The sequence below is a fragment of the Procambarus clarkii genome, chromosome 26 (assembly GCF_040958095.1).
Source record: "Procambarus clarkii isolate CNS0578487 chromosome 26, FALCON_Pclarkii_2.0, whole genome shotgun sequence".
NCBI lineage: Eukaryota > Metazoa > Arthropoda > Malacostraca > Decapoda > Cambaridae > Procambarus > Procambarus clarkii.
In genome coordinates, this window is record NC_091175.1 from 18,462,695 (window position 1) to 18,490,194 (window position 27,500).

The following is a 27,500-nucleotide window of genomic DNA, read 5'->3' on the forward strand; positions in this document are numbered from 1 at the left end:
GGCCAAAGGAGTTAGATCCCACTGGATTCAATACCATATATGAAAATAATAATATTGCGACAAATAATTCTGCTTTTGACTTTCTTAAAGGTGAGAAACACCTTAAATGTTGTATTCATATGGTTGCTAACTATTTTAATATATGATAATCCTCAATATCTTGAGGCAATATTTCCTTCTCTTGGATCTCGTATTTTTCTGGACTGTTCAAATCCTCGATAAGTCAAGTGATTGAAACTTGGTTCCTTTATTATCTTCAGTTGACAGAAAGACAAGGAAATTACGAGGATTTATAACCAAAATTGTCTTGTAGTGTAGCGGGAGCGCTTCTTACTCTGCTGGAGAGTCCTCATGACATGAGGTCTCTCATGTCTTGTGAGACATGAGATGTAAGACATGATACATGGGTACTCCACATGGTAACGTGAGGGGTACCTCTTCTCTCATGAGGTAACATGAGGGGTACCACTTCTCTCATGAGGTAACATGAGGGGTACCACTTCTCTCATGAGGTAACATGAGGGGTACCTCTTCTCTCATGAGGTAACATGAGGGGTACCTCTTCTCTCATGAGGTAACATGAGGGGTACCTCTTCTCTCATGAGGTAACATGAGGGGTACCACTTCTCTCATGAGGTAACATGAGGGGTACCTCTTCTCTCATGAGGTAACATGAGGGGTACCACTTCTCTTATGAGGTAACATGAGGGGTACCTCTTCTCTCATGAGGTAACATGAGGGGTACCACTTCTCTTATGAGGTAACATGAGGGGTACCACTTCTCTTATGAGGTAACATGAGGGGTACCTCTTCTCTCATGAGGTAACATGAGGGGTACCACTTCTCTTATGAGGTAACATGAGGGGTACCACTTCTCTCATGAGGTAACATGAGGGGTACCACTTCTCTCATGAGGTAACATGAGGGGTACCACTTCTCTCATGAGGTAACATGAGGGGTACCTCTTCTCTCATGAGGTAACATGAGGGGTACCTCTTCTCTCATGAGGTAACATGAGGGGTACCACTTCTCTCATGAGGTAACATGAGGGGTACCACTTCTCTCATGAGGTAACATGAGGGGTACCACTTCTCTCATGAGGTAACATGAGGGGTACCACTTCTCTCATGAGGTAACATGAGGGGTACCACTTCTCTCATGAGGTAACATGAGGGGTACCACTTCTCTCATGAGGTAACATGAGGGGTACCTCTTCTCTCATGAGGTAACATGAGGGGTACCACTTCTCTCATGAGGTAACATGAGGGGTACCACTTCTCTCATGAGGTAACATGAGGGGTACCACTTCTCTCATGAGGTAACATGAGGGGTACCACTTCTCTCATGAGGTAACATGAGGGGTACCTCTTCTCTCATGAGGTAACATGAGGGGTACCACTTCTCTCATGAGGTAACATGAGGGGTACCACTTCTCTCATGAGGTAACATGAGGGGTACCACTTCTCTCATGAGGTAACATGAGGGGTACCACTTCTCTCATGAGGTAACATGAGGGGTACCACTTCTCTCATGAGGTAACATGAGGGGTACCTCTTCTCTCATGAGGTAACATGAGGGGTACCACTTCTCTCATGAGGTAACATGAGGGGTACCACTTCTCTCATGAGGTAACATGAGGGGTACCACTTCTCTCATGAGGTAACATGAGGGGTACCACTTCTCTCATGAGGTAACATGAGGGGTACCACTTCTCTCATGAGGTAACATGAGGGGTACCACTTCTCTCATGAGGTAACATGAGGGGTACCACTTCTCTCATGAGGTAACATGAGGGGTACCACTTCTCTCATGAGGTAACATGAGGGGTACCACTTCTCTCATGAGGTAACATGAGGGGTACCACTTCTCTCATGAGGTAACATGAGGGGTACCACTTCTCTCATGAGGTAACATGAGGGGTACCACTTCTCTCATGAGGTAACATGAGGGGTACCTCTTCTCTCATGAGGTAACATGAGGGGTACCACTTCTCCCATGAGGTAACATGAGGGGTACCACTTCTCTCATGAGGTAACATGAGGGGTACCACTTCTCTCATGAGGTAACATGAGGGGTACCTCTTCTCTCATGAGGTAACATGAGGGGTACCACTTCTCCCATGAGGTAACATGAGGGGTACCACTTCTCTCATGAGGTAACATGAGGGGTACCACTTCTCCCATGAGGTAACATGAGGGGTACCACTTCTCTCATGAGGTAACATGAGGGGTACCACTTCTCTCATGAGGTAACATGAGGGGTACCACTTCTCTCATGAGGTAACATGAGGGGTACCACTTCTCTCATGAGGTAACATGAGGGGTACCACTTCTCCCATGAGGTAACATGAGGGGTACCACTTCTCTCATGAGGTAACATGAGGGGTACCTCTTCTCTCATGAGGTAACATGAGGGGTACCACTTCTCCCATGAGGTAACATGAGGGGTACCACTTCTCTCATGAGGTAACATGAGGGGTACCACTTCTCCCATGAGGTAACATGAGGGGTACCACTTCTCCCATGAGGTAACATGAGGGGTACCACTTCTCCCATGAGGTAACATGAGGGGTACCACTTCTCCCATGAGGTAACATGAGGGGTACCACTTCTCTCATGAGGTAACATGAGGGGTACCACTTCTCCCATGAGGTAACATGAGGGGTACCACTTCTCCCATGAGGTAACATGAGGGGTACCACTTCTCCCATGAGGTAACATGAGGGGTACCACTTCTCCCATGAGGTAACATGAGGGGTACCACTTCTCTCATGAGGTAACATGAGGGGTACCACTTCTCCCATGAGGTAACATGAGGGGTACCACTTCTCCCATGAGGTAACATGAGGGGTACCACTTCTCCCATGAGGTAACATGAGGGGTACCACTTCTCTCATGAGGTAACATGAGGGGTACCACTTCTCCCATGAGGTAACATGAGGGGTACCACTTCTCCCATGAGGTAACATGAGGGGTACCACTTCTCCCATGAGGTAACATGAGGGGTACCACTTCTCTCATGAGGTAACATGAGGGGTACCACTTCTCCCATGAGGTAACATGAGGGGTACCACTTCTCCCATGAGGTAACATGAGGGGTACCACTTCTCTCATGAGGTAACATGAGGGGTACCACTTCTCCCATGAGGTAACATGAGGGGTACCACTTCTCCCATGAGGTAACATGAGGGGTACCACTTCTCCCATGAGGTAACATGAGGGGTACCACTTCTCTCATGAGGTAACATGAGGGGTACCACTTCTCTCATGAGGTAACATGAGGGGTACCACTTCTCTCATGAGGTAACATGAGGGGTACCACTTCTCTCATGAGGTAACATGAGGGGTACCACTTCTCCCATGAGGTAACATGAGGGGTACCACTTCTCCCATGAGGTAACATGAGGGGTACCACTTCTCTCATGAGGTAACATGAGGGGTACCACTTCTCTCATGAGGTAACATGAGGGGTACCACTTCTCCCATGAGGTAACATGAGGGGTACCACTTCTCCCATGAGGTAACATGAGGGGTACCACTTCTCTCATGAGGTAACATGAGGGGTACCACTTCTCCCATGAGGTAACATGAGGGGTACCACTTCTCTCATGAGGTAACATGAGGGGTACCACTTCTCTCATGAGGTAACATGAGGGGTACCTCTTCTCTCATGAGGTAACATGAGGGGTACCACTTCTCTCATGAGGTAACATGAGGGGTACCACTTCTCTCATGAGGTAACATGAGGGGTACCACTTCTCTCATGAGGTAACATGACAGAAGAATATAAATAAAAAAAGCGTAACAAACACGATATAAATTTAATTTTAAATTTAATTTTAAATTTAATTTTAAATTTAATTTTAAATTTATCTACAGAAAATATAACTCAAAACAGTAGACATACGATGAGTAAATTTTGATTTAGAAACGACCAGGGTAAAAACTGATTTAGAAACAAGGTTATCTTCCTCTTCTTGAGGTTATCTTGAGATGATTTCGGGGTTTACCATCCCCGCGGCCCGGTCCTCGTCCAGGCCTTCCTTTTGCTACACATCCCCAGGAAGCAGCCCGTAGCAGCTGTCTATCGTCCAGGTACCTATTTACTGCTAGGTAAACAGGGGCATCAGGATTAACGAAACTCTTCCCATTTGTTTTCGCCTCCACCGGGGATCGAACCCGGAATCTCTAGCCTACGAATCCCGAGCGCTGTCCACTCAGCTGTCAGGCCCCTTTATGACAAAAGGTCCTCTATAACATAGCATAAGGCTCTCTGAGAAGACCGGTGGCACAGGTAGTAATGGTAGAAAATGTCGTAGAGTCTCAGGCTTAAGAAGTAGTAGTGAGAGTAGATGCAGTGCCATGAACATATCCACAAGGGCCGTGATGAGGATTCGAACTTACGTCCGAGAGCATCCCAGACGCTGCCTTAATCGACTGAGCTACGACATGGTATAAGAATTGCCACCAGAAATTCTACGGAATTTATTTGGATCCTGCAGCCTCACCGAGACAAACACGCTGTCTGTGTGTGTAATGTTGTGCTCTTGTTAATCACTGCAGAACCAACACATTATTCCATCTTTTTTTTTTTTTTGTAAAAATATCTATTGTGCTTGTCACGTCGGCTTGGTCGTGCTTGTCTACGTTTCATCAGCCATCAGTGTAAATCAAATAAGTGGAGGGTTGGGAGAGAGCCTCTATAGTTGTTATTTTGATTTCTATACACATGGAAGTCAGTAGAGTTTTTTTTCAGGGATATTCCTGCGCGGGCCCTAAGCCTCTGGCTGGCCCACTAAGTGTTGCTTGTTTCTGTTTTACTTGGGCGGAGTATGAGTATTTATGACTCGTATGGTCGCTTCAGTAAGATCAGTAGAGGTGTTGATAATCCTATTCCTTTCTTAGTTGCTAACAAAGACATGGACCTAGAGGCTTGTTACTGACTGTCTCATGTTCTCCCTGATCAACATCACATATTTTACACGCACCTTTCCACTTAACCTCCTCTTTAACACAGTATTTTTATGCCTTCCCTCTCAATCTTCCTCATCAATCTTCCTCATCAATCTTCCTCATCAATCTTCCTCATCCATTTATGATGAGGAACACCTTTTTCACCACACTTTTTTATGACCTTATCGTTCTCCACCTCTCCTTCCTCACTTGCCACTACAACCACCTCGCCTCCTATCTTCATCTCCTTTTGGTGTTTATATGCATATTCTCCCGACCTTCTCCTTATCACCCCTACATCTTCTCTTCTCCTCTTAACACCTCCTCACTTCCAAGGGAGGAGGTGTTGAGAGAAGCATCAGAAATGTCTTCCAAGACATCGTATAATCAACGTGTGTGATCTTGCCTTCCATCTTGTCTCATCCTTATCACTTGTCTTAAGGATGAGACATCTTGTCTTTGAAGACAAAATATCTGGTGTTCCAAGTTATGGAAGACAAAACATCTTGTCTTCCAAGTTGTGGAAGAAAAGACATCTGGTCTTCCAAGTTGTGGAAGAGAAGACATCTGGTCTTCCAAGTTGTGGAAGAAAAGACATCTGGTCTTCCAAGTTGTGGAAGAAAAGACATCTTGTCTTCCAAGTTGTGGAAGAGAAGACATCTTATCTTCCAAGTCTCATGGATGCTCCTGGCGTCACCTACCCTCATGAATTTTATGACTCCTTACTAAACATTCCATTACCTAAAAAAACATCTCATGCGACTCTTCGCGTATTCCCCTATCGCACCAAACTGTCAACCACTGCTGATATCGCCGATCATTTTTTAGTGGGAATGAATAAAAAAAAATTGCATCCGTAAGGAATGAAAAATATTGCATAAAAATAGCGAGAGCTGATAGCGGTATTTGCAAGGGAGTGGAGGGAACCTTATCTCTCCACCCACTCTGCTAGGGATCAAATTTTTGCACTGTGCAAAATTTTTTTGGCAGTTCGGATATCATAGCAAGTGAGGCGTTCATTGCCTCTCACCCGCCAATAGTTGGCAATATTTCCAATTTTACGATCATATTCAGCACTGTTTTCCAAAGTTTTATTTTGACAATAAATCCGCTTCACGCTCGTTAAAAAGCATTTGATGGCTATTGACCATTAAATAAACTTTGTTGAATCCAGAAGGTGTTTCCGATAAAAACGATTATTGAAATTGGATTCGTGTAAGTAGAGCTGCAACGTTGAGGAAAGCTTGTCAGAACTGCAAGGCAAGAGTCTTCTGTTAGACAGCTTATTACAGGTTGCGCGTCTGAGTGGCTGAACCCCCTGTTGGCTGTGCTAATTCGAACCTGGTGATGAACCACCCCCCAACAGGCAGATAATCCCTGGAATTCACTGTAACATGATAGTTCAGATCAATCCAGAACCATCATTGCAGAACTGATAAGGTGAAAAAGACGTTGATATGCTCAGAATTCGTCTGAAGTGTCAAGCACAATATATATCATAATAATTGTAATATTTTTAAAGAAAGACATAAACATTCTGTCTTAGCAACTTCAACGTTGTGTTGCTTCGTCTGGAACCATTTTAGTATTGTTTACTGAGCCCTCAGGTACTATAATATAATATCCAGGGCTTTGAGTCACCATGACGGTATAGTATGAGAGAGACTGAGTCACCATTAATGTACGTTGTAAGGAAGACAGAGTCACCATGAGAGTGTGGTGTCTAGGAGACCATGAAGGTGTATTGTCTAGAAAACTGTGTCACCATGCAGTATATTGTCAGGAAAACCGAGTCACCATGAAGGAATAGTGTTAGGGGGGGGGGGGATTAAGTCAACATGAAACCAAGTCACCATAAACGTATGGTGTCACGGGATACTAAGACCGTCACCAGGTAAGTGTAATTCCATGAACAGTGATATTTAAATAGTGTGTAACAATGATTGTCTATTCGAGGTGATTTTCGGGCGAAATCACGTAAATCTTGCATGGATAAAAATTAAGTCTACGGACGAAGACTGCCACAGTTAAGTACTGGTCTTTGTGAGTCGCACTCACTTGACCAAGGGTTATCTTGAGATGATTTAGGGGCTTTAGTGTCCCCGCGGCCCGGTCCTCGACCAGGCCTCCACCTCCAGGAAGCAGCCCGTGGCAGCTGACTAACTCCCAGGTACCTATTTACTGCTAGGTAACAGGAGCATCAGGTTGAAAGAAACTCTGCCCATCGTTTCTCACCGGCGCCCGGGATCGAACCCAGGACCACAGGATCACGCGTCCAGTGTTCTGTCCGCTCAGCCACCGGTTCCCTTAAGGAAAACATATAGAATAAGAGTCTTTGAATAAGCAGCAGGAATATGTAAGAGCATTAATTGAGTGTCAGTAGGAAGGAAATAAAGTGAGGTAAGAGGTCACATGGTGGCGGCAGACTCGTAAGAGGTCACATGGTGGCGGCAGACTCGTTAGAGGTCACATTGTGGCGGCAGACTCGTAAGAGGTCACATGGTGGCGGCAGACTCCATACTCATATCAATATGAAGATAAACAACTTCACTAATTCGGGATTATTTATGTTATTTTTACAAATTAATATAATTTCAATATCGCCTAAAGCAAGTGAACGTTCGAGGGGACCCTTTTTCAATCCATGGACGAGGCAGAAACAATTGAATAGCATTTCTGATGCCTCTGTTCACCTAGCAGTAAGTAGGTACCAGGGAGTAAACTGTGAGCTGGATAATAGGGATGGGTGTGTTTTTAATAATAATAATAATGAAAATAAATGAATGTTTTTGAGCATCTCATCCGTCAGGCGTCCAGCACACTGACACAGGCAGTCCTTCCCGTGTTGGGGTGACCAGCTGAACCCGACACCCAGCTGGACCCTACACCCAGCTTAACCCTAGACCCAGCTTAACCCTAGACCCAGCTTAACCCTACACCCAGCTGGACCCTACACCCAGCTTAACCCTAGACCCAGCTTAACCCTAGACCCAGCTTAACCCTACACCCAGCTGGACCCTACACCCAGCTTAACCCTGGACCCAGCTTAATCCTACACCCAGCTTAACCCTACACCCAGCTTAATCCTACACCCAGCTTAACCCTACACCCAGCTTAACCCTACACCCAGCTTAGCCCTACACCCAGCTTAACCCTACACCCAGCTTAACCCTACACCCAGCTTAATCCTACACCCAGCTTAACCCTACACCCAGCTTAATCCTACACCCAGCTTAACCCTACACCCAGCTTAACCCTACACCCAGCTTAACCCTACACCCAGCTTAACCCTACACCCAGCTTAACCCTACACCCAGCTTAACCCTACACCCAGCTTAATCCTACACCCAGCTTAACCCTACACCCAGCTTAACCCTACACCCAGCTTAATCCTACACCCAGCTTAACACTACACTCAGCTTACACAACTTGCTCTCTACCAATTACTCCTGACAAGTAAAAATGTCTCAATCTCTGGTCAGTAGTTTTCTATGTAAACTGAAGTATTTTTTAAATCTGGAATTTAATCAAAATAGTTTTATTATTAAATATATATTTTTGGGGGTTCTTATTTTGTTTTATTATGATAGCTATAGAACAGGAAACAATGATTTGTTGATTTATGGAACCATGTTACTTATGGGTGCCCCCTGCTATCTACCCCGACGAAATCGGTGCCCATGCTGTCTACCCCGACGTAATGGGTGCCCATGCTGTCTACCCCGACGTAATGGGTGCCCCTTGCTATCTACCCCGACGTAATGGGTGCCCCCCCCTGCTATCTAACCCGACGTAATGGGTGCCCCTTGCTATCTACCCCGACGTGATGGGTGCCCCCCTGCTATCTAACCCGACGTAATGGGTGCCCCCTGCTATCTACCCCGACGTAATGGGTGCCCCTTGCTATCTACCCCGACGTAATGGGTGCCCCTTGCTATCTACCCCGACGTAATGAGTGCCCATGCTGTCTACCCCGACGTAATGGGTGCCCCTGCTGTCTACCCCCGACGTAATGGTCGCCCCCTGCAGTCTACCCCGACGTAATGGTCGCCCCCTGCTGTCTACCCCGACGTAATGGTCGCCCCCTGCTGTCTACCCCGACGTAATGGTCGCCCCCTGCTGTCTACCCCGACGTAATGGTCGCCCCCTGCTGTCTACCCCGACGTAATGGTCGCCCCCTGCTGTCTACCCCCGACGTAACGAGCGTCCCAACACGTCGTTTAGACGGTCACCATCGGAACGACGACGATTAAGCACCTCTTAACTTCCGCCGCTTTTCCAACGACATTAGAGGATAATTATCGTTATAATATTAATAATCTTCTGCCACTAACGTTCTCGCTGTTCGTCGCATTAACGTAAAAATACGACAAATTTGGCACACTTAATTCGCGCTCTAATAGGAACTTACCTAACGCTGCCCCGGACAAGGAGTAATTTCTATGCAAAGCAGCATAATAAATTGGGCTAAATTTCCAAGTCCCCATTTGGTAGCAGACCGCGTTCGTTTTCTTCACGCTTGTAGCAGGTGATGGCTATCCTTCCTCACATTACTAGAGAACACTAATGGCTATCCTTCCTCACATTACTAGAGAACACTAATGGCTATCCTTCCTCACATTACTAGAGAACACTAATGGCTATCCTTCCTCACATTACTAGAGAACACTAATGGCTATCCTTCCTCACATTACTAGAGAACACTAATGGCTATCCTTCCTCACATTACTAGAGAACACTAATGGCTATCCTTCCTCACATTACTAGAGAACACTAATGGCTATCCTTCCTCACATTACTAGAGAACACTAATGGCTATCCTTCCTCACATTACTAGAGAACACTAATGGATATCCTTCCTCACATTACTAGAGAACACTAATGGCTATCCTTCCTCACATTACTAGAGAACACTAATGGCTATCCTTCCTCACATTACTAGAGAACACTAATGGCTATCCTTCCTCACATTACTAGAGAACACTAATGGCTATCCTTCCTCACATTACTAGAGAACACTAATGGCTATCCTTCCTCACATTACTAGAGAACACTAATGGATATCCTTCCTCACATTACTAGAGAACACTAATGGCTATCCTTCCTCACATTACTAGAGAACACTAATGGCTATCCTTCCTCACATTACTAGAGAACACTAATGGATATCCTTCCTCACATTACTAGAGAACACTAATGGCTATCCTTCCTCACATTACTAGAGAACACTAATGGCTATCCTTCCTCACATTACTAGAGAACACTAATGGCTATCCTTCCTCACATTACTAGAGAACACTAATGGCTATCCTTCCTCACATTACTAGAGAACACTAATGGATATCCTTCCCAGAACTAGGGAACACTGGGTGGATATGGGGGATATCCCAGCACTAGGGAACACTGGCTGGATATGGGGGATATCCCAGCACTAGGGAACACTGGCTGGATATGGGGGATATCCCAGCACTAGAGAACACTGACGGATATCCCTCACAACACTAGAAAACACTGCAGGATATCCCTCACAGCGCTAGAAAACACTGTAAGATCCCTCACAACACTAGAAAACTCTGTAGGATGTTTCACAACACTAGAAAACTCTGTAGGATGTTTCACAACACTAGAAAACTCTGTAGGATGTTTCACAACACTAGAAAACTCTGTAGGATGTTTCACAACACTAGAAAACTCTGTAGGATGTCTCACAACACTAGAAAACACTGTAAGATGTCTCACAACACTAGAAAACATTGTAGGATGTCTCACAACACTAGAAAACACTGTAGGATGTCTCACAATACTAGAAAATACTGTAGGATCTCTCACAACACTAGAAAACACTGTAGGATGTCTCACAACACTAGAAAACACTGTAGGATCCCTCACAACACTAGAAAACACTGTAGGATGTCTCACAACACTAGAAAACTCTGTAGGATCTCTCACAATACTAGAAAACATTGTAGGATGTCTCACAACACTAGAAAACTCTGTAGGATGTCTGAAAACACTAGAAAACATTGTAGGATGTCTCACAATACTAGAAAACACTGTAGGATCTCTCACAACATTAGAAAACACTGTAGGATGTCTCACAATACTAGAAAACACTGTAGGATCTCTCACAACACTAGAAAACACTGTAGGATCCCTCACAACACTGGAAAACACTGTAGGATGTCTCACAACACTAGAAAACTCTGTAGGATGTCTGAAAACACTAGAAAACATTGTAGGATGTCTCACAATACTAGAAAACACTGTAGGATCTCTCACAACACTAGAAAACACTGTAGGATCTCTCACAACACTAGAAAACACTGTAGGATCTCTCACAACACTAGAAAACACTGTAGGATGTCTCACAACACTAGAAAACACTGTAGGATCCCTCACAACACTAGAAAACACTGTAGGATGTCTCACAACACTAGAAAACTCTGTAGGATGTTTCACACGCCACTAAAGAACACTGTGGGACACCCTCTCACAATCAGTTAGATCACTGAAGGTTATACCAAGAACAGTTTAGAACACCGGGGAATATACTTCAGTATATACTAGACGTGAGGACAGTTCCTATTTGCAGTTTCTGGTTATTCATGGCGACTGTTTTTTTTTTTGGTACATTCTGTGGGAGTGTGAACGTTAAGTGAAGGGGCGGGGAGGATTGGGGGTGTTGGGGGGGAGGGATTAGGGGTGTTGGGGGGGAGGATTGGGGGTGTTGGGGGGAGGGATTATGGGTGTTGGGGGAGGGGAAAGAATTGCGAGTGTTGAGGGGGGTTGCACATTTGTGCATTTGTGCTCATAAGAGTGTTCCTTAAGGGCTCAACCTAACAATTATCTAATAGTGCAATTCAATCAAAATGAGTCTGCAGAGAGTTTGGAATGATCGGTCCATTGAAATCATCAAAAATAAACAGACGATGAGTTACAATAACGAGGCTTGAAGATGTGACGACTAAACCACACACCAGAAGATGAGGAGACGTCGACGACGTTTCGGTCCGTCCTGGACCCCACAATCGACTTGATAATGGTCCAGGACGGACCGAAACGTCGCCGACGTCTCCTCATCTTTTAGTCTGTGGTTTAGTTCTCATATAAAAAATAAATATAAATAATCTCATCAAATATCTCCAAGTTGGATCTCAGTTCTGAGAACACTATCACCGCAGCGGGATACTCACAAGTGTGTTCCGTTACTTGGTATACATACAGAGTTCACCTTAGTCCAGGACTATGTTCTGGACGATTGTATACTTACTATAGGACTTCTAAACTATTGTGATGGCAATTAGTAAACCTACAGAGGTTAATACTCATCAATACCCTTCAAGAGGTTAGTAGAACTCACTCCCAACATCTGGTATGTCAAGTCTGAGGTTGAATGAGAGCGTTATGAATAACGAAGCATTATGGCCGTCTAGGTAACGTGAGAGCCTCGTATGCCAGTGATTGTGAACGTGTGTCAGTGCTGTCATAAACAAAGGCATCGTAACTACTCCTTATTTGTGTTTGGGTGAATGTGGCATCCGGTTTACACTGTCTTGTCAGGAATAAGAACATATTTTAGCGTAATAATTGTGATTGAAGAGCAACGTACACACACACACACACACACATACACACACACACACACACACACACACACACACACACACACCAACACACACACACACACACACCAACACACACACACACACACACACACACACACACACACACACACACACACACACACACACACACACACACACACACCAACACACACACGCGTTGACGGTTGAGAGGCGGGACCAAAGAGCCAGAGCTCAACCCCCGCAAACACAACTAGGTGAGTACACACACACACACACACACACACACACACACACACACACACACACACACACACACACACACACACACCAACACACACACACACACACCAACACACACACACACACACACACACACACACACACACACACACACACACACACACACACACACACACCAACACACACACACCAACACACACACACCAACACACACACACCAACACACACACACACACACACACACACACACACACACACACACACACACACACACACACACACACACACACCACGACACAACATTACCATCTGCTCTGGCGAGAGGAAACTGATCCTCATTAGCAAGAATCAAGGAGAAACATAATGACACATATAGCCAGAAAGAGAGAGGAGGCTAAGACACACATCGCTTACCTTGACTACGGGCTCACCATAGCCCGTGCTCCTTGCAACTTTTTGCTCCAAGTAGCGAATCTTAAACAACAGCAACAACGGCTTACCTTGATGATAGTCGCGGTGTCATCCCGTAGTTTAAGCAACTCTGTGAAGTCGAAGTGACCATTGCACTCGAAGCTCTGGGACCCGCTAGTCAACATGGACTTGATCCCGTCCTTTTGACTAACCATCTCCAAAACAAACTGGTCCCGCACCACCTGTAGAGGAGGGAGAGGCAGGTAAGTCCCTGGGGCCAGATTCACGAAGCAGTTACGCAAGCACTTACGAACCAGGGGCTAGATTCACGAAGCAGTTACGCAAGTACTTACGCACCTGGGGCCAGATTTACGAAGCAGTTACACAAGCACTTACGAACCTGTGACCAGATTCACGAAGCAGTTACGCAAGCACTTACGAACCTGTGGCCAGATTCACGAAGCAGTTACGCAGGTACTTACGAACCTGGGGCCAGATTCACGAAGCAGTTACACAAGCACTTACGAACCTGTCAATCTTTTCTCAATCTTTGGCGGCTTTGTTTACAATTATTAAACAGTTAATAAGCTGCGAAGCACTAGGAAGCTGTTTATAACAATAACAACAGTTGATTGGCAAGTTTTCATGCTTGTAAACTGTTTAACAAATATAACCAAAGCCGTCAAAGATTAAGGAAAGATGTATACGTTCGTAAGTACCTGCGTAACAGCTTCGAGAATCTGGCCCGAGGCCCTGAGTCTGACTTACCTTATCAGGAAGGGTAAACTCGAAGCCCAGATCGGCGATGTTGTGTTCGGACATGTCATAACCGTGCTCCTTGAAGATGGTGATCTTCCCAAGGCGTTGCTTCTCCAAGTTACGGAACTGTGGGGGAAGGAACAGCAACGCCTTAGAGCTCCGTGGGACGTTATGCTGGTGTCTTGTGACAGGGTGACGCGGGTGTTCGTGTTAGGGTGACCAATGTATACATTGTATACATACATACAATGTATACTATAGTCACCTAGATAGGTTTGTTAGATCGAGATAGGCTGTTAACCTCGAGTGTTTATGTCAGGGTGAAGTGGGTGTTTGTTAGTGCTAGGGGTGACGATTGTTAGTGCTAGGGGTGACGATTGTTAGTGCTAGGGGTGACGATTGTTAGTGCTAGGGGTGACGATTGTTAGTGCTAGGGGTGACGATTGTTAGTGCTAGGGGTGACGATTGTTAGTGCTAGGGGTGTTTGTTAGTGCTAGGGGTGACGATTGTTAGTGCTAGGGGTGACGATTGTTAGTGCTAGGGGTGACGATTGTTAGTGCTAGGGGTGACGATTGTTAGTGCTAGGGGTGACGATTGTTAGTGCTAGGGGTGACGATTGTTAGTGCTAGGGGTGACGATTGTTAGTGCTAGGGGTGATGATTGTTAGTGCTAGGGGTGACGATTGTTAGTGCTAGGAGTAACGGACTGCGCCAGTTCCAAGAGAGTATTAAAATAAGGGTGAACCACAATGCTACCTTCGAGATAATCTACAGGTAACTGTAGATCGAATCTTTGAGGTAACTGTTGATATACTTTGAACACCACACCATCTTTGAACACCACACCATCTTTGAACACCACACCATCTTTGAACACCACACCATCTTTGAACACCACACCATCTATGAACACCACACCATCTTTGAACACCACACCATCTTTGAACACCACACCATCTTTGAACACCACACCATCTTTGAACACCACACCATCTATGAACACCACACCATCTTTGAACACCACACCATCTTTGAACACCACACCATCTTTGAACACCACACCATCTATGAACACCACACCATCTTTGAACACCACACCATCTTTGAACACCACACCATCTATGAACACCACACCATCTATGAACACCACACCATCTTTGAACACCACACCATCTTTGAACACCACACCATCTTTGAACACCACACCATCTTTGAACACCACACCATCTTTGAACACCACACCATCTTTGAACACCACACCATCTATGAACACCACACCATCTTTGAACACCACACCATCTATGAACACCACACCATCTATGAACACCACACCATCTTTGAACACCACACCATCTTTGAACACCACACCATCTTTGAACACCACACCATCTTTGAACACCACACCATCTATGAACACCACACCATCTTTGAACACCACACCATCTTTGAACACCACACCATCTGTCCCATCTACCGAACTCACGTAAAAACATGACCCCTTTACGACACCAATCAGGAAACTGAGTTGACAATGCACTACAAGAGCAAGAAGATCGCCAACTGGGTCATTAAGAACTCTCCCGATAGCAAACAAAACTCCTCAAGGAAGACAATTGTCGTCTTTGTCCTCCTATGCCCACTTCAAGACTGTCAGCCTCAACGATCTCAATATATTGGCAAGACAACAATATCAAATTCAAAATTAAAAATTCAAATTCAAATGTTTATTCAGGTAAAGTACATACATAAGAGGTGTGATACAAATATTGATGAATTTATAGATAGAGCTAGTACATACAATGCCTAAAGCTACTATTACGCAAAGCGTTTCGGGCAGGATATCTCATATCTCTTTCAAGATGCCTGACAATACACAAATAAGAAGACTCCATCAAAGAACCTAATTTCCCTCACATAACCAGATTATCATCAGCGATATCCTAACCAATATCACCGAATTAGTCCACAGATACAACGACATTAGATCACTAAATACTGGCAATGCATTACATTTATCAATGTCAACCTTAACTAAATGTTAATTCACATTTAGTTAATGTGAATTAACTAAACAATATCAACCAACCAACAATCATCACCCAGCTAACACTGAGGTAGATTCGACCGTCTTCAAGACCAAGGCAAAAGAATATGTTGCATATATTGTAAAAAATAAACGTTGAATCTATATATAAACTGAATAACTCTATGGGAATAACCACCATCATATCAGACATTACAGGGGGGGAGGGGGGGGGGGGTGTTGTCGCAATGGGAGTCGACCCCATCTTAAAGACATTGGCCAATTATGTTCAACTATATTATGTGTCCTGGGTAGACAAGCTCCTTCAAGGTGTCGTTGCGTGCATAGTTTGTGGTAGTGTGCAATGAACAATATCTGCTATTTAATCCTAGTGGATTAACAGTAAACTAAGGATTATATCCCGGGTTCTGTGTCCTCGGAGATAAGACTATTATCCTGCATCAAGAAGTTAAACCACAGCCTTCTTCAAGCTTAACAATCCGTCTTATCACCTCATACGTCGTATTTTTAACGCAATCATCCAATACGTCGAATTTTGTGTTGACGTGTTAGGGCATATTAATCCACCGTGATATTAACGTTAGGTTGATAAGTTCCTGATTAGGTAAAATTGTTTCATTTTTACCTTATTACCAAATTAAGGGAATTGGCAGAAATGATCTTAGAATGTTGAACATTTGGTATTTTTGTCTTACTGAGTTAATGTGTGCTTGTTTGATCTCCTAGTAGTTGATATGTGGGTATCCGGTCTCCAAGTAATTGGTATGTGGGTATCCAGTCTCCAAGTAATTGGTATGTGGGTATCCGGTCTCCAAGTAATTGGTATGTGGGTATCCGGTCTCCAAGTAGTTGATATGTGGGTATCCGGTCTCCAAGTAGTTGGTATGTGGATATCCGGTCTCCAAGTAATTGGTATGTGGATATCCGGTCTCCAAGTAATTGGTATGTGGATATCCGGTCTCCAAGTAATTGGTATGTGGGTATCCGGTCTCCAAGTAGTTGGTATGTGGGTATCCGGTCTCCAAGTAATTGGTATGTGGGTATCCGGTCTCCAAGTAATTGGTATGTGGGTATCCGGTTTCCAAGTAATTGGTATGTGGGTATCCGGTCTCCAAGTAATTGGTATGTGGGTATCCGGTCTCCAAGTAATTGGTATGTGGGTATCCGGTCTCCAAGTAATTGGTATGTGGGTATCCGGTCTCCAAGTAATTGGTATGTGGGTATCCGGTCTCCAAGTAATTGGTATGTGGGTATCCGGTCTCCAAGTAATTGGTATGTGGGTATCCGGTCTCCAAGTAATTGGTATGTGGGTATCCGGTCTCCAAGTAATTGGTATGTGGGTATCCGGTCTCCAAGTAATTGGTATGTGGGTATGCGGTCTCCAAGTAATTGGTATGTGGGTATCCGGTCTCCAAGTAATTGGTATGTGGGTATCCGGTCTCCAAGTAATTGGTATGTGGGTATCCGGTCTCCAAGTAATTGGTATGTGGGTATCCGGTCTCCAAGTAATTGGTATGTGGGTATCCGGTCTCCAAGTAATTGGTATGTGGGTATCCGGTCTCCAAGTAATTGGTATGTGGGTATCCGGTCTCCAAGTAATTGGTATGTGGGTATCCGGTCTCCAAGTAATTGGTATGTGGGTATCCGGTCTCCAAGTAATTGGTATGTGGGTATCCGGTCTCCAAGTAGTTGGTATGTGGATATCCGGTCTCCAAGTAGGTGGTATGTGGGTATCCGGTCTCCAAGTAGTTGGTATGTGGGTATCCGGTCTCCAAGTAATTGGTATGTGGATATCCGGTCTCCAAGTAGTTGGTATGTGGGAATCCGGTCTCCAAGTAGTTGGTATGTGGGTATCCGGTCTCCAAGTAGTTGGTATGTGGATATCCGGTCTCCAAGTAGTTGGTATGTGGGTATCCGGTCTCCAAGTAATTGGTATGTGGATATCCGGTCTCCAAGTAGTTGGTATGTGGGTATCCGGTCTCCAAGTAGTTGGTATGTGGGTATCCGGTCTCCAAGTAGTTGGTATGTGGGTATCCGGTCTCCAAGTAGTTGGTATGTGGGTATCCGGTCTCCAAGTAGTTGGTATGTGGATATCCGGTCTCCAAGTAGTTGGTATGTGGGTATCCGGTCTCCAAGTAGCTGATGTGTGTGAGTGTTTGGTCTCCCAGTAACTAATGTGAACAGTAGTGTTCTTGTGACGATTGTAAAGAAGTATTTTTGAACCACCAATTGTTCACCAACAATCACCTGCAAGGACATTGTTTGCAATTGTGGTCCTGTTTGCAAACATATCTCTGGAGGCAGTCATGTTAATTACAGTGTAATTGGACCAGAGAAGAAGTTCTCAGTCGGGTTTCATTAAATCCTTTTCACAACCCCATACGAAACCTGTACATCTTTCATCAATCGTGACATATTGTTTACATTTATAAACACTGTTTACGAGCTTGTAACGTCCACAATATGTTGTTATAAACAACCTCACAGGGCTTCGGAGCTCACAAACTGTTTAATAAATATAAGCGAAGCCGTTATGATTGAGAAAAGATATACAGGCTTCGCAAGAGGTTGCCTAAATGTTTAGGGAATCCTGGTCTTGATTCTTAAATTAGTATTGACTGTAATTAGTATTTATTCCTAGTGGATTAACAGTAAACTAAAGATTATATCCCGGGTTCTGTGTCCTCGGAGATAAGACTATTATCCTTATAAGAGATAAGATTCTTAAATTAGTATTGACTGTGTTTGTAAATAAGATAGTCACTACGCTATCTATTGACAGCCCGCTGTCAATAGATAATTAGATCCATTGATGATGATAACGTTTCACTAAAAATGCACATTAAAAACAATTTTTTGGGGGACGAGATTCTTAAGCCGATGCTGAAGGTTGGTAAAAGCTTTAAACCCCTGATCAAAGGGATTAGTGTAAGAACATCTGAGCTCGACCCAATACCTCAAAACGGGAATATTGTAGCTGCCAAATAGTTGAAAATTTGGAGTATATTCCCCACGGGAGCAACTCGTGGAGATGAAACGACGTCCCCGAAGGAAGAGTGTGTTATGCCCTAAGGGGCAGTAGTGGGGATGAGGGGAAAGGGGAGAGAGTAAAACACTAAGGGGCAGTAAAGGGATGAATGGGTGGAGGGTAAAACGCTAATGGGCGGTAATGGTGCAAAATCTATATTCTCTCTCTCTCTAAGGGAACCTGAAGCCGGGTTGAAGATGAAAGTCGTGTTTGCTAGCGTGTTTGAAGACTGGAGAAGATTTATCCCCACGACACCCACACTCTTGTGAGAGTGTGGTGCTTAACCTCGGCGTTCCTTGCACGCCTCCAGGGGGCCACGACTCATGCAATCCACTTGCGAAACCTGTAGATCTCTCCTCAATCATGGCGGCTTTGTTTACATCAATGAAAGGTTTATGCATTTCGATGCACTCCGAGGTTGTTCATAGCCATAATAACTGTAGGTTGTGAAATTTCGAAGCTCGTAAACTGTTAAATAGATATAAACAAAGCCGCTGTTTATTAGGAAAAGATGTACACGTTTCGTAAAAGGCTTGATGAAACTTGGCCTAAAGTCTGGCTCTCGAAAATTTGGGTTTCCGTCTTAGATCCGGCTTACGTAGGTCACTAACTCCAAGCCAGATAGCGTAGTCCAGACCAGGTATCGTAGACCATGGAACGTAGGCTATCCAGCGCAGGATATACATACCAAACATTGACCAGAAAACGCAGGCGACCTGCTGCAGGCTAGGAAGCACGTTACCAACCCAGGGGGAACATCCGCGTTATTGATAACGACATGTTAAACACTGCCACCAGGCGGCTCTGATCTGATGGAATTCCAAGCGCACGATAATTCGCAGGAAAAGACCGTAATAGAGATTTTGTTTACCGCACAATGCGCAAATGTTGTTGTTTGGTTGATAGAGGTTACGCCTCGGTACTTAAATGGTACAGCTCGGTACATAAATTGTACCTCTTGATGCATAAAGGGTACAGCTCTGTACATAAATGGTACCTCTTGGCACATAAAAGGTACCGTTTGGTACACTAATGTTAGTGCCAGGGGGTCGACCGGATGCAGAGCCCGACACACAGAGAAGGTATGGCGTCGCTGCCAACTGTAATTTTCACGAAGCGAAGCGCTTGCTGATATTTGTAGGGCAACTGCAGTTGGTGTCGGGAATAGAGTGAGAACCAACACTGCGTGGACACATTTTGGGGCCAGCAAACGCAACTTCTGCCGCAAGAATGAACCTTTTATCGTTATCCTCCCGGCTATGGGAAGTTTGGTATTTCTACCATGAAAAAAATGACCCAACCACTTGGACTGGTGGATACGGCGTCGACCTCGTTTATTGCAGGTTGGTATTCGATCCCCATTTGCCTAAGGGAGTTGCACACTATTCTTTCCCACAGTTCTATCCCAGTTCCATGCACTCATATCCCTTCCAGATGCAATCCAATCGTACTGGCTTATAGTTTTCACCTCATAATAATCTCACTTTATGTTGAAAAACAATTCTGCAGGATGTTGACCAGACCACACACTAGAAATTGAAGGGACGACGACGTTTCGGTCCGTCCTGGACCATTCTCAAGTCGATTGAGAATGGTCCAGGTCGAATTCGAGAATGGTCGAATTCTGCAGGACCTTTTATTTGGAATGAAGAGCCTCCATTCCCGAGTAAGAGAAAGTCTTGTCTAGGCATAGAAGGGAAGAGAACTGTAAGGAAAATGCGCCAAGCCATTATATATAGCACTTAGAAGGGATCAGAATTGGGAAGGAATAGTGCCTAACCACTTGGACGGTCGGGAGTTCAACGAAGACCTGCATGAAACGAGACTGTCGCTCTACCGGCCAGGCCAAGCTTGGAGGACCTCGTTTTTGGTAATGAATCTGTCAAACTGTCGAACAGCTGATGCCTTGGATCTCGACAGTTCAGAGCTAACAAACTCGTTCCACTCGTTCCAAACTCGTTCTAACACCTAAACTCGGTGACTGTAAGCTGGAGCTTAATCTCAGAACTAAGCATTAGCTAAGTAGCAGGTGAGTACAGTTCTGTAAGAGCGCACGTACACGTACACATGCAAGTTTCTCAGGCTAGGCAAGTACAGCAAGAAATGAAACTGACTGGTAATTATAGTATTTAGGAACGAGACCATGAAAGACACAATTCTAGTAAAGATGTGTAAACGTCTAAATATTTCAAGATTGACCTGGAGGAATATGACTAAAGAAGAGAGAGGAGAGCAGTAGCAGAAGCAAGAAAGAAGAGCAGAAGCAAGAAAGAAGAGCAGAAGAAGGAATGTAAACATGGAAAACACAATCCCCAACTCAACAGTTACACAGGGAAGAACCCGTGATGAATAAGTTGACAACTTACTTGTAGATATGATGTGATTTTTGAAAGTGTTGTTGTTTGTGCACTGAAAGACACCTTAAATGATATGTTGTTGCATTGCCTTCATATTGAGATTGTTGTAGAATATTAATGTAAGCAAGATGCTGTAAATATATTTCTTATTTGTGAAATTGTGACAGTCAAAATACCTATTTTATAATAAGAAAAATGCAAACGACAAGTCACAATAACGTGGCTGAAGATATGATTACTAAACCACACACCAGAAGATAAGGAGACGACGACGTTTCGGTCCGTCCTGGACCATTATCAAGTCTATTGTGATTGGGAGAAAAATGCATTTTGAAATTTTCCTTTATAATAAATGTGAGAGTCTATAATTTAATCTATGCAACAGTACTTTGTGAGAGTGAGAGAACCCCCCAGTTACAGTTGGAGTGTGAGGTACTCAGTTGGAGTGTGAACCTCAGTGTGAAAGAGTGAGGTGACAACCTATAGAGTATGACAAACTAAGCAACATTGTGAAAATATGAGGAACGGAGCAACAGTGTGAGAGTGTGAGTTGACAAGCCACCTTACGAGAGAATGAGGAACTAAAACAGCAAGTCTGAAAGTATGATATACAAGTGTGCGAGCTTGGGTTGCCAAACACAGTAAACATAACCTCACTTTACCTGGTGGAGCAACTTGATTTTTAGAGTCCCAGGAGGCGCGCCGCCGATCGCCACCTGTCGAGGAATTGAAGTAAGTTTTAGTCACCGAAGGTTGAACACACTCTCCGGTATAGCCATTATATGAATAAGCGGAAAAACTACATTTGGAAAATGGAGAATACTGAACGCGTTTTCGGCACAATTCGCCTTCATCAGAGCAAGATACTCTGATGTCAAGTAACGTCAAGTTACTGATGTCAAGATTGTCAAGTAACATTTGATATATTCAGAAAATAAGAGTTTAGGACTGACCCCAAACGTAACCACTTTCCCTTTTTAATTTCTCAGGGTTGCAAATTATGAATTTTCCACATTCAAGAGTTAAGAAATTACAAGCGTAAAATTACAGAGACGTTTTCCACAGAGTCAAGAAATTTTCCACTAGAGTCTCACCTTCCTGACGTGGAGTTGGAAAGCTGACCCCAGCGCCGCCTTCTTCAGCTCTGGCGGGATGGGTTGGATCACACACGCCGGAGGATCACCACGAAACATGGAGCCGTTCCTGCTGAAGGTCTCCCCGAAGGCCTGAGCCCACAGCCGCCTCGTGGAGCCGTCGGACGTGGACAACTTCGACCCCGGCGACCGGTCGTTCACAGAGTCGTCGTGGTTCAGGGTTTTGCCCAGGACTCGCTGGGTGTCTTTTTGGTACTTCTTTGGGTGTACCTGCGAGGAGTGTCCGGTGATACACTGGGCCTGTGGCCAGGTTGTGGCCAGGTTGTGCGGAGGTTGTGGCGAGGTTGTAGGGGAGGTTGTGCGGAGGTTGTGGCGAGGTTGTGGGGGAGGTTGTGGCGAGGTTATGGGGAGGTTGTGGGGAGGTTGTGGAGAAGTTATTGGGAGGTTGTGGGGAGGTTATGGGAAGGTTGTGTGGAAGTTGTTGGGAAGTTGACCTTATGACTATATAGCACTTGGAAGGGGTTAGGATATGGATTTGGGATGAGACGAGGGAAGGAATAATGCCCAACCACTTGGACGGTCGGGGATTGAACACCGACCTGCAAGAAGCGAGACCGCCGCTCTACCGTCCAGCCCAAGTGGTTGGGCATAGTCAGGGGGTCTAAATACTATTTCTCAGTTCTTATGCAAATACCATTATTCTCCTCAGCGCTAGTGTAAATATTTTTATCTCCCTAAGTAGACGGTAGAGCGACGGTCTGGCTTCATGCAGGTCGGCGTTCAATCCCCGACCGTCCAAGAGGTTGGGCACCATTCCTTTTCCCCGTCCCATCCCAAATCTTTATCCTGATCCCTTCCAAGGGTTATATAGTCGTAATCGCTTGGCACTTTCTCCTAAAAGTTCCTTTCCCTTCCCTCAGTGATTGTAGAAATGCTATTTTCAACATCTATTGGTACAGATTATCATCATCGTTACTGCTTACATAAATATTACTGTAAAACATAAAGTTTAAGGAGCTGCTTACCAACTCTTTCTTGATCACGTGAATCTTATCGTCTATTCTTTGATTTAAACTTGATTTAATAATTAAAAAACATAAAGCAAAATTTTGCGGAGTAATAATAGTAAAAGCGATTATCAATCTGTATGCAAATGAGAAATCTGGAAACTCTGACTTAATTTACATAAATCCATATGTTAACATAGAGGGATTAGTGAACATTCTTTTTTTTTGACTCCCTGTGATTTAAAAATACTCTAAAAGTATTCAGTATGGGATAAAATACGATGATTTTAAAAACGTTCGATATATTTTTACCTTTTCACTGCATCTAGCATTAGCTAGTTTGAAAATATTAAATTTCCTGGGTAGGGGATGACGTCGTTGCCTTTGATCATTGGAGATTGCATCTTTCAAGATAATAATTGGTCAAATATGACACAAAATTAAATGAAGGTGAACGAATAGGTTTCCAGATCGTGCTGTATGACTGCCAAACCTGATCCGTCAGTCCTGATAAACTGGTGTAAGACATTGGCATCAGTAGGTAATTCTCGTAATTCCTGCATTCATACCAGTTAGCGGTATATCCTCGTAGTTCTATCATTCATACCAGTTAGTGGTATATCCTCGTAGTTCTATCATTCATACTAGTTAGTGGTATATCCTCGTAGTTCTATCATTCATACGAGTTAGTGGTATACCCTCGTAGTTCTATCATTCATTCAGTTAGTATTTTGAATGTTACCTAGATGCTTCGTGATCTGAACTTTGTCTCTGTGACCTCAGAACCTTACCTCAGTGACCTTGGAGCCTTAACTCTGAATCAGAGAGATATTACTCTCTTCCCTCGACTCCCAATGAGTCTTCACCGTGATTAAAAAAGTTGTCATCCTTGAAAAGTATTCAGGGAGTCAGGGAGCAATATCTCACCACGCTCTGAGCGTGCAATACCAACAGGAAGTTTCACAGATTGAAGAGCTTCCCGCGCCACGTATCTGCCAACTCAAGGAATACTTTAGTTGTTCCATACGAGGTATCTGCTATATCAAGGAAAATCCTGGATAAAATCCCCTAGATTGGCGAGGGAAAATGTCTGAATTATCTAAAGCCGGCCGGGTTGGACTTACTGTGTGAGCATGAGGGCTGGTGTGAGCATGAGGGCTGGTGAGAACATGAGGGCTGGTGAGAACATGAGGGCTGGTGTGACCATGAGGGCTGGTGTGACCATGAGGGCTGGTGAGAACATGAGGGCTGGTGTGACCATGAGGGCTGGTGTGACCATGAAGGCTGGTGAGAACATGAGGGCTGGTGAGAACATGAGGGCTGGTGAGAACATGAGGGCTGGTGTGACCATGAGGGCTGGTGTGACCATGAGGGCTGGTGTGACCATGAGGGCTGGTGAGACCATGAGGGCTGGTGAGAACATGAGGGCTGGTGTGACCATGAGGGCTGGTGAGAACATGAGGGCTGGTGAGAACATGAGGGCTGGTGAGAACATGAGGGCTGGTGTGACCATGAGGGCTGATGTGACCATGAGGGCTGGTGAGAACATGAGGGCTGGTGTGACCATGAGGGCTGGTGAGAACATGAGGGCTGGTGAGAACATGAGGGCTGGTGAGAACATGAGGGCTGGTGAAAACATGAGGGCTGGTGTGACCATGAGGGCTGGTGTGACCATGAGGGCTGGTGTGACCATGAGGGCTGGTGAGAACATGAGGGCTGGTGAGAACATGAGGGCTGGTGAAAACATGAGGGCTGGTGTGACCATGAGGGCTGGTGTGACCATGAGGGCTGGTGTGACCATGAGGGCTGGTGAGAACATGAGGGCTGGTGAGAACATGAGGGCTGGTGAAAACATGAGGGCTGGTGTGACCATGAGGGCTGGTGTGACCATGAGGGCTGGTGTGACCATGAGGGCTGGTGAGAACATGAGGGCTGGTGAAAACATGAGGGCTGGTGTGACCATGAGGGCTGGTGTGACCATGAGGGCTGGTGAGAACATGAGGGCTGGTGAAAACATGAGGGCTGGTGTGACCATGAGGGCTGGTGTGACCATGAGGGCTGGTGAAAACATGAGGGCTGGTGTGACCATGAGGGCTGGTGTGGCCATGAGGGCTGGTGAGAACATGAGGGCTAGTGAAAACATGAGGGCTGGTGTGACCATGAGGGCTGGTGTGACCATGAGGGCTGGTGTGACCATGAGGGCTGGTGTGACCATGAGGGCTGGTGAGAACATGAGGGCTGGTGAGAACATGAGGGCTGGTGAAAACATGAGGGCTGGTGTGACCATGAGGGCTGGTGTGACCATGAGGGCTGGTGAGAACATGAGGGCTGGTGTGACCATGAGGGCTGGTGAGAACATGAGGGCTGATGAGAACATGAGGGCTGGTGTGACCATGAGGGCTGGTGAGAACATGAGGGCTGGCGAGAACATGAGGGCTGGTGTGACCATGAGGGCTGGTGAGAACATGAGGGCTGGTGAGAACATGAGGGCTGGTGAGAACATGAGGGCTGGTGTGACCATGAGGGCTGGTGAGAACATGAGGGCTGGTGTGACCATGAGGGCTGGTGAGAACATGAGGGCTGGTGTGACCATGAGGGCTGGTGTGACCATGAGGGCTGGTGAGAACATGAGGACTGGTGAGAACATGAGGGCTGGTGAGAACATGAGGGCTGGTGTGACCATGAGGGCTGGTGAGAACATGAGGGCTGGCGAGAACATGAGGGCTGGTGTGACCATGAGGGCTGGTGAGAACATGAGGGCTGGTGAGAACATGAGGGCTGGTGAGAACATGAGGGCTGGTGTGACCATGAGGGCTGGTGAGAACATGAGGGCTGGTGAGAACATGAGGGCTGGTGTGACCATGAGGGCTGGTGAGAACATGAGGGCTGGTGTGACCATGAGGGCTGGTGTGACCATGAGGGCTGGTGTGACCATGAGGGCTGGTGAGAACATGAGGGCTGGTGTGACCATGAGGGCTGGTGAGAACATGAGGGCTGGTGTGACCATGAGGGCTGGTGTGACCATGAGGGCTGGTGAGAACATGAGGGCTGGTGTGACCATGAGGGCTGGTGAGAACATGAGAGCTGGTGAGAACATGAGGGCTGGTGTGACCATGAGGGCTGGTGAGAACATGAGGGCTGGTGTGACCATGAGGGCTGGTGAGAACATGAGGGCTGGTGTGACCATGAGGGCTGGTGAGAACATGAGGGCTGGTGTGACCATGAAGGCTGGTGAGAACATGAGGGCTGGTGTGAGCATGAGACCTACCATATGAGCATGCCAGATGATGTCCATATCATAACAAGGGACCAGGAACTCTGCCGGATGGGTTGACTTCAGGTAGATGAACTTCTTGTACCTCTCCACCGCCTCCTTCAGGAAAGGCTTCGTCAGGCAGTGCGGTAAAGACACCTGCAGGAGAAAATAAAAAATAACATCTGCTATGACCTTCACACTAATATTGACAAAGCTAATCAACTCAACACACATGTAAATGAAACACGTGTGGGTTGGGTTATGTGTTTCATCTCTTTTATTGTGATGTGTTCTCTATTTTGCTGAAACTTGATTTTAAAGGCCGATTTGAATTGGATCATTGATACACATTTATCTGTATAATACCTTATTAATGTCCTCTTATCTCAATAGAGACATTGCCTCTCACCTCACTTCACGTCACCTCATTCCTCCCTATATATCTACTCCGCTGAAATGTAAATCCCACCCACATCTTCACAGACGGAACGGTGGACACAGAAAATGAAAGTGCTGGCGCTGCTCTTTGCACGACCAGCGTACAGGCATATTGGAGACTGGGAGGACTAGTATCATCAACCCAAACTGAGCTGTTCGCCATACAACAGGCATTCGCATATGTGATTGCACAAAACACTCAAAATGCAATCATACACACAGACTCAAAAGCTGCACTTCAAATACTAGGACAAAAACAGTGGAAAGATAATGTGGAAATAATTACCACCATTTTGTATCTAGGAGCAGTCGCTAAAGGCAAAGGCCTC

General features: G+C 45.3%; 1 protein-coding gene across 1 annotated transcript in view; it reads right to left on the bottom strand.

Annotated features, from left to right (window-relative positions):
• Positions 1 to 27,500, bottom strand: part of Mst87F (Male-specific RNA 87F) — a 114,186-nt gene that overhangs the window by 38,773 nt on the left and 47,913 nt on the right. Inside the window, exons 4-8 of the mRNA XM_069331939.1 lie at positions 26,746 to 26,889; positions 22,471 to 22,740; positions 22,039 to 22,092; positions 13,958 to 14,074; positions 13,279 to 13,431 (exon numbers count right to left, since the gene is read on the bottom strand). Of these exons, the coding sequence (XP_069188040.1) occupies positions 13,279 to 13,431; positions 13,958 to 14,074; positions 22,039 to 22,092; positions 22,471 to 22,740; positions 26,746 to 26,889 (738 nt within the window). The remainder of the gene's footprint in view (positions 1 to 13,278; positions 13,432 to 13,957; positions 14,075 to 22,038; positions 22,093 to 22,470; positions 22,741 to 26,745; positions 26,890 to 27,500) is intronic.